We start from the raw sequence: 7,639 nt of genomic DNA, 5'->3' as shown, positions 1-7,639 counted from the left end.
GAATGAGGAACTGAAACCTTCCTTGGACCCCTAGAAGGGGGCTTGATTCTTGCTGGCCTACAGAGCTTATTTTTAGGGCAATTACCTGTCTTCAACATTTAACATCATATTTTTTCAATAGCACACAATATTAGCATTGACTGCATTAGAAGCTTCCTTTACATAAGGCATAGAAAAGTACCTCACCGTTTTTGCAGCTTTACAGGATCTCACAGCAGTCTTGATTACACATGTATTACCTTTGTATTTTTAATTCAGCTCCTAATGCTTCTCATGTAGCGTCAAAGCCATTCAACAGAAAGTTTCTGCTCTTACAACCGCTCATTTTTTAGCAACTCAGCAGCACAGTTAGTCGGTTTGTAAAGCTACTTACTAAATCTCGCCTGAAAACATTGATCTCCCAGGTTGTGCAGTTTTTCCCACTTCAAAGGGAAATCCGCTGCTGCTGCCTCAGTGCAGAACTGAGCAAAGTAACATGTTGAACTGTTTACGGAAACAGCTGATGTTATCTGCCAATTTGTTCAATGTTTGCTGTACCGGTGAGATTTCTAATTTTAAAAACTGCATTTGTCTTTTCATCCGTTCCAGTAGTTATTTCACCCTCTTAACTTTTGTCGTAGAAATAATGACAACTTTTTCAAAGCGAGAAATCCAAGACTCTCCTCTGGATCTGGATTCCTGGCTGTGCTGCAGCGACTCTCACTCATCTCCACTTTTCCAGGGCTTGGAATTTTATAATCGCCGCACCAGTTTCCAATTTGGGGAGCATGGTGATGACATGTGGCCCAATTTGCTTTGAAGGCACAGGCAACCCTTCACAGTGAAGAAAAGCATGAAAGATTGGGAAAAAAATCATGACCATTTTGAGCCTGAATTATGATTTTCACATTATTTGCAATACTGCAATCAATCCTAGTAACACCCATATTGATGCATCTGAATAAAAACTATGTTTTGCAATGAATGAGGCCTTCCAGCAGGACTTTCAGCAGTGGAAAATCCCCAGTATCACCCTCGCTACCTTTTGCTTCCTTAACACTTCATTCCCCACCGCCTGACTCCCCCCGCGGATTTTAACCTCCTAAGGGTTAAAAACCTCGCCATTTCTTCCCACTATTTCCAAATCACTCCAGGGGCCGGCGCAGCGTTTGTGCCAAAATGCTTTATTGTTATATGAACACGGAGCGAGAAGAAACACCACAGAAACCCCACAACCCTCCGCAGTCCATCTCCTTCAACGCCGCGTCCTGCTCTCGCCGGCCGCCAGCAGACCCCCGACGGGACGAACGGCAGTCCTGTGAGGAGATTTGCCCCGGGGGGGCGAGGGGCGATTCCCGCCGCCTTGAGGGGGGCTCCCCTCGTCCCACTCAGGCGGCCGGCAGCGCCTTCGGCCCCCCCGCCCTCACACAACTGGACTTTGACGTCGTCCTCCTCGATACCGAGTGACCAATCAGGCGGCTAGCAGGGCGGGCAGCCAGCCAATCGGTCAGCGTTGCTACCTGGGGGGAGTATTTTTAGCCTCGGCGGCTCGGCTAAGGAGGGGGGCTGCGCCCCTCCTGTCAGGAGCTGCCCGCGCTGGGGGGACGCCGCCATTTTGCGCCCCCTGACCATGCCCTAGGGGCTGCTTTAGGCCCCTCGCTCCTGCCCGTGGGGCTCCCTGAGGTGTCCGCGTTCCCTCCCCAAGGCCCCGCGGAGCCGTGACCGGTCGCTGCCGAGGCCCCCGCGGGCCGTCACCGCAGCGGCGGTCATGGGAGATGTAGTTCGGCGCGGGGCCCTCCTCCCCCCGCTCCCCCTCCCCGCGGAGCTGAGGGGCGCGAGGGCAGGCTTTGACGTAGCTAGTGACGCAACGCTGTTGCGAGGCGAGGAGCGCGCTGACGTACCGAGCTGCCCCACCACGCCGGGCTGGGGGGGGAAGGGACGCGGCAGCAGCAGGGGGCGTGGCCTGGCGGCGACGGGCGTGGCCTGGTGGCGGTGGGCGTGGCTAAACCGGGCGCCGGCCGCAGAGGGCGTGACTTGTGGGCGTGGCCGGGTGGGGCCTGTGGGTGTGGCGATGCGCTAGGGGCGTGGCAAGGGAGGCGATATATAGGGGCGCGCGGCGCGGCGCGGCAGTAGCAGAAGGAGCGGAGCTGCGGCTGCCGGGCGCGCACGTCGCGGGGGTGTGAGCAGCGCAGCCCTCCCCCCCCTTTCCCTCCCCCCCCTTTTTTTTTTCCAACCCTCCCCCTCCCCTTTTTTTTTTTTCTTCAATCTTCTTCTTTCCTTTCCCCTCCCATCCTCCGGGAGCCGGCTCGTTCGGCGAGATGATGGGGGCCGGGTGCTGAGCCGCACCCCCCCGCCCCCCCCCCCCCCCAACACCCCCGTACCCTTACAGCACTCACACCCCCGCCGGGACTGTTTGCACTACCCCGCACACCCACCCGGGTGAGTACCGCCGCCTGAGGCCGGGGGGGGGCCGCGGCAGCCACCGCCCGGCCCTTGAGGCGGATGGGGTGGCGGGGGGTGGGGGGGCGCTGAGGCGGGCACGGCCCCGCCGTGACGGTGGGGGGGGGGGACACCACAGGGGCTGAGGGAACCGGGCAGGAGGAGCCCCCAGAGAGCGGGGCTGGGGCTGACGACGCGGCACGGAGCCTCCTGGGGCAGGGAGAAGTGGAGCGGGGCCGGCTGGCCACCAGCGGCCGGGCCCCTGCTGTGTGAGGGGCACCGGGGGGGGGCCTCGAGGCCTCCTCGCCGCTTGTGCCCTCCGGTTGTCCCCTCACGGGCCCTGCAGACGCTCTCCTTCCTCCTCCTCCTCCTCCTCTTCCTCGGTTTGCCGGAGCTCCCCGGGCCGTGAGGAGAGCCCCAACCGCCGCGTTATGTAACGCCCCGGAGCGCTTCGTGGGCCCGCAGCCGTCGGGAATATTAAAAATGGCAACAGCAGCAGCAACACCACAAAATAAAAGTTGGAAATGGCCGAGCTGGCTTGTTTGATCAGCTGCTCGTGCCCCTGGATCCGTTTTGGGGCGTAAGAAAAATGTACGGTGTCTGCCCGGCGCTCCTTGAAAGGATCATTTCTTTCCTAAAGGACACGGAGGCGGGGAAACAAAACAGATGGATTAATAAATCATTTTTTAAATGCCCATTTTAACCACCCAATCAGCTTTTCTGTGCTGATTATGTCCCTTTTGTAAATATCTTCTGTTTGCCCTTGATCTTTTCCTTATCCCCACCCAGTGCTGATCCAGCAAACGTTTAAAGGTCGCCTTATCTTACAAACTATTCCCATACCATGTTGGGGAGAGCGCAAGTGGCTTGGAAATAGGGTTCCAGGCTTTAAAAGGAGATTATTCGGAGCAAGAAATAACAATGTAAATAACAAAGCTTTTTTTTTTTTAATGGGATTTTTACTGACTTTGATTTCTCTAATCTTCAGTGACAGCTACACCGAATTTCGTTCATGGTGATGCAGTGCAGAAAAGCACACCCTTAACTGAAATTCTTGTTGAGCGTTTCACTTGAGCCAAAAATATATATTTTTTTGTTTCACCAGAACTTTTTGTATAAAGGTGTCTCCTGTGGATGAATACCTTATATTAGGGTATTGCAGGGTTTTGATTAGCAGGGTGTGTGCTAATACTTGATTCTAGTCCCTTCTGTAACTTTAGATAGCTAATTTCCCTTTTGTCCTTTGAAGGACTGACAACCATATTTTGTATTAAATATAAAATGGAGTCCTAGAGAAGGAGAAAAGCAATTGTTTTTGCTGAAGCTATGAAAAGCCTTCTTGGCTCAAGTAACTTTTTGAAATCTGGACTATAGACAACGCAAAATATGTATTTAGCTAATATATTACATTTGACCTATAGAATAATTGGTAGAAAGAGAAAAAAATGGGAATTGATTTATTGTAATCATTTTCGCAGTCATTGCCACCCTTGTGACAGCAAATTCATGCATCTGTTTTGTATGCATTGACTGCATTATCGTTTTAGCTGTTCCGAGGAAAGGCGGAATTGTTATATATGTACAGCGGACATTTTCTCTTCATGTAGTATAATTTCGCCAGCGCAGCATAATTCACAACATAATTTCACCAGTTGATGTGAATGGTTGGCTTGGACTTAAAATAAGTGCAGCGTAATTTTAGTTATTTGTGTGAAGTCCTCTAAAGCAACTGAGAATATTTTTATATTTCTGCAGCTTACAGCGTGACCAATGTGTTTGCAAACTTTAAAATGATAAATGAGCCTCGAACTTAAGACCTTTCAAGCTAAACTAATAGTCCAGTGCTAAATTTTGCAGCTGAGTACCATAAATCATCCAAATATGGGTTGGTAATTGAACCCTTGACAGGCCTGGCAGTTCTGCGATGTCTTAAAAATTATACTTGCTGCTTTGTGAATAACTAAAGTGCAAGCTCATGTGATTCTGAAATACCCCATGCTGTATATGTAAACACATGCCTAGTGCATCTTCTGCAGTACCGCTTGTAAGTCATACCAAATGTAGTTGACACCCTCACCTCTTGCAGGCAAGAACATAAATAGTTAGCAATTTTTTTTTTCATTTAAAAAGGAACCTATTTTATGCAGAAAATGAAGCTAAAAGAATAGGCCTTGGAGCTTGAGCTTATGCTGTCCTTATTTGGATGTGTTTGCTTTTGTTTTTTCTTAAAGGAACAAGAACACTCAAGGTGAAGGATAATAATCTACTAGAATCAGCACTTTGAATGAAATTTTGTTTCCCTGTGGCATCTTGAACACTTTCTTCGTGTTTTGAAACAGACTTAAACCTTTGTGGCATAGCAGCTATGCAGCTTGAAATCCAAGTAGCACTCAATTTTATTATTTCATATTTGTACAATAAGCTTCCCAGACGACGTGTCAACATTTTTGGTGAAGAGCTTGAAAGACTTCTCAAGAAGAAGTATGAAGGGCACTGGTATCCAGAAAAGCCATACAAAGGATCAGGGTTTAGATGTATACATATAGGGGAGAAAGTGGACCCAGTCATAGAACAAGCATCCAAAGAGAGTGGTTTGGACATTGATGATGTTCGTGGCAACTTGCCTCAGGATCTTAGTGTTTGGATTGACCCATTTGAGGTTTCATACCAAATCGGTGAAAAGGGACCAGTGAAAGTGCTTTATGTGGATGATAATGAAAATGGATGTGAGTTGGATAAGGAAATCAAGAACAGCTTTAACCCAGAGGCCCAGGTGTTCATGCCAATTAGTGACCCAGCATCTTCAGTGTCTAGTTCTCCTTCTCCTCCCTTTGGTCACTCTGCTGCTGTGAGCCCAACTTTCATGCCCCGCTCCACTCAGCCTTTAACCTTCACCACTGCCACATTTGCTGCCACCAAGTTTGGCTCGACCAAAATGAAGAATAGCGGCCGTAGCAACAAGGTCGCCCGCACTTCTCCCACCAACCTTGGCTTGAATGTCAATGACCTGTTGAAGCAGAAAGCCCTTTCCTCCTCCATGCACTCTCTCTACGGGCTTGGCTTAGGCAGTCAGCAGCAGCAGCAACAGCAACAGCAGAAGACTTCTGCCCTTTCTCCTAACGCAAAGGAGTTCATTTTCCCCAACATGCAGGGTCAAGGTAGTACCAGTAGCATATTTCCTGGTGACAGCCCCCTTAACCTCAGTCCTCTCCAGTACAGTAATGCCTTTGATATGTTTGCAGCCTATGGAGGTCTAAATGAGAAGTCTTTTGTGGATGGCTTGAATTTTAGTTTAAACAACATGCAGTATTCTAACCAGCAATTCCAGCCAGTTATGGCTAACTAAAAATAAAACAGAAGTGACATACAAGTAAATACTATTGTACAAGTTAAAATGCACGTACCCAAGGGTGTATCTTTTTTTCCACCTCTTGAGATTTTTTTTAAGGCTTGTAGTATGAATACATTCAAGCTTGGTTAGATAAATACAACATGCATCATTTTTTCATTTGCCAACCAAGCACAAAATTATTTTATACTGAAATGTACATTACGAAAATATACTCTCAAAATATGGCCTCTTACAGTATTTAAGATATAGCAAGGACATGGCTGATTTTTTTCATGTGTATATATATATATGTGCACAAACATATGTATATATATATTTCAGAAAATTGGCACTAATAAGTGGGTTTATTGGTCTTTTTCTAATTGTATAATTTAATTTAGTACAAAGTTTGTAAAATATCAGAGTATATATATTGTTTCTACAACATGGTATTGCATTTATATCTTTTTACTACAGTGATCTGTGACAGCTGCAGCAGCTTCATGTTGTATTTTTTTTACTGAAATTGTAAGATATCCATCTTAAAGACATCAATTCTAAAAAAAAGTTGTGTACAGAATATTCCTTAGTGGTGGAATTAAAATGTACGAAATATTTGCTTTTTTCAAAAGAAACACAAATTGTATTTTCTGTTAAAAGTTTAAAGATTTTTGCTATATATTATGGAAGAAAATGTAATCGTAAATATTAATTTTGTACCTACATTGTGCAATACTTGAAAAAAGGTATAAAAGTATTTTGAGTCAGTGTCTTACATGTTAAGAGGGACTGAAATAGTTTATATTAAGTTTGTATTAAAATTCTTTAAAATTAATTGACTGTTGTGGTCTGTTTTTACTGTTCTGCTGAAGATCAGAGTGCTGCGCTTCTTGTGTTGTCAGTGCTAATGATGCAAAAAAGTCTGACTCAGTGCATCACAAAGGAGCGATGGAAAGGGTTGCTGTGTTGATGCACCACAACAATGGGTTGCTTACCTAAAATACTTCTGACAAAGCACGTAACCTGATTAAGTGTTTGCCTACAATTACTTGAACAAATGTTCGCTTGTTTTCCATAACTGCAGCTTACTGAAGTCAGAAGGTGCTTCGCTATTTTTCCCTTGAGAATTAAGACTACAAGCGGTGCGAATGTTGACTTGTTGTGTGACGTGATTTATCGAGAAGGTACTCAGGTGATTCAGTGAAATTCCCTGTCCATGTAATCAGAGCGCATTGGAACTATTATCTCGGGAGGTCCTAGACCAATGCATCAGCGTTTGTTTCTGTATTAGGGATTAATAGCTCAGAAGCTAGGCTGAATAAAAGTGCTGATGTACAGTTTACTAAACTCATTGTAAACTTTCATTTTATATGCTCTATTAAAGAGAGAAATGTAATGCAACTACAATGTGACAATCTAAGGTGTTTATTCTAGTGGATTTCACCAATTTTAGCTTAATAGATTTTCAAAACATGAATGTGAGTGGGAGGACAGATTCCAGAAGCTGACAAAATAACTCAGCTTTTCCATGGCTGTTTTGAAGTTGCATCCCTTACTTTTTTCTGTTCTTTTGACAAATAGTGTTCCTTGCTAATGGACGTTGTCACGGGGAAGAGAAACTTGCTTATTTAATCCCTAACTCTAAAACAGCAACTTATTTTCCTTCCTAGCTCTGGTTGTACAAAGAGGAGATGCATGCTAGGTGGATTGTCCTTTGGCTCATAATGGTGAATGCTAAGCTACTAAAGGAGTACAGTATTAAAATGATCTGAACGTTACTGTTCTGAAACAGGCATTTGAGACAAAATCAGTCTTGGCCTGCCTGATGCACTTGGTTTTATAAAAGGTGCAAACTTGCCCACCAGCAGCACCATGCCATACTACTTACAA

The 7,639-nt window shown here is 46.0% G+C and overlaps 1 protein-coding gene across 2 annotated transcripts; it reads left to right on the top strand.

Moving 5' to 3' along the window:
- The first annotated feature begins 1,172 nt into the window (after positions 1–1,172).
- TOB1 (transducer of ERBB2, 1) lies at positions 1,173–6,584 on the top strand. Of its 2 annotated transcripts, XM_050714376.1 has the most exons (3): positions 2,140–2,156; positions 2,369–2,418; positions 4,650–6,584. In XM_050714376.1, the coding sequence occupies exon 3, from the start codon at positions 4,784–4,786 to the stop codon at positions 5,762–5,764; it is 981 nt and encodes a 326-aa protein (XP_050570333.1). In that variant the 5' UTR covers positions 2,140–2,156; positions 2,369–2,418; positions 4,650–4,783; the 3' UTR covers positions 5,765–6,584. The 2 variants fall into 2 exon arrangements, with proteins under 2 accessions (XP_035414700.1, XP_050570333.1); XM_035558807.2 differs by lacking the exons at positions 2,140–2,156; positions 2,369–2,418 and adding an exon at positions 1,173–1,485.
- The last annotated feature ends 1,055 nt before the right edge of the window (positions 6,585–7,639 follow it).

This window comes from Cygnus atratus, chromosome 18 (assembly GCF_013377495.2).
Source record: "Cygnus atratus isolate AKBS03 ecotype Queensland, Australia chromosome 18, CAtr_DNAZoo_HiC_assembly, whole genome shotgun sequence".
Taxonomy (NCBI): Eukaryota; Metazoa; Chordata; class Aves; order Anseriformes; family Anatidae; genus Cygnus; species Cygnus atratus.
This window is presented reverse-complemented; position numbering and strand designations above follow the sequence as displayed.

Bases quoted from the DNA above. Each gene is read 5' to 3' on its own strand.
- TOB1 (XM_035558807.2), top strand. From the start codon at position 4,784: ATGCAGCTTGAAATCCAAGTAGCACTCAATTTTATTATTTCATATTTG.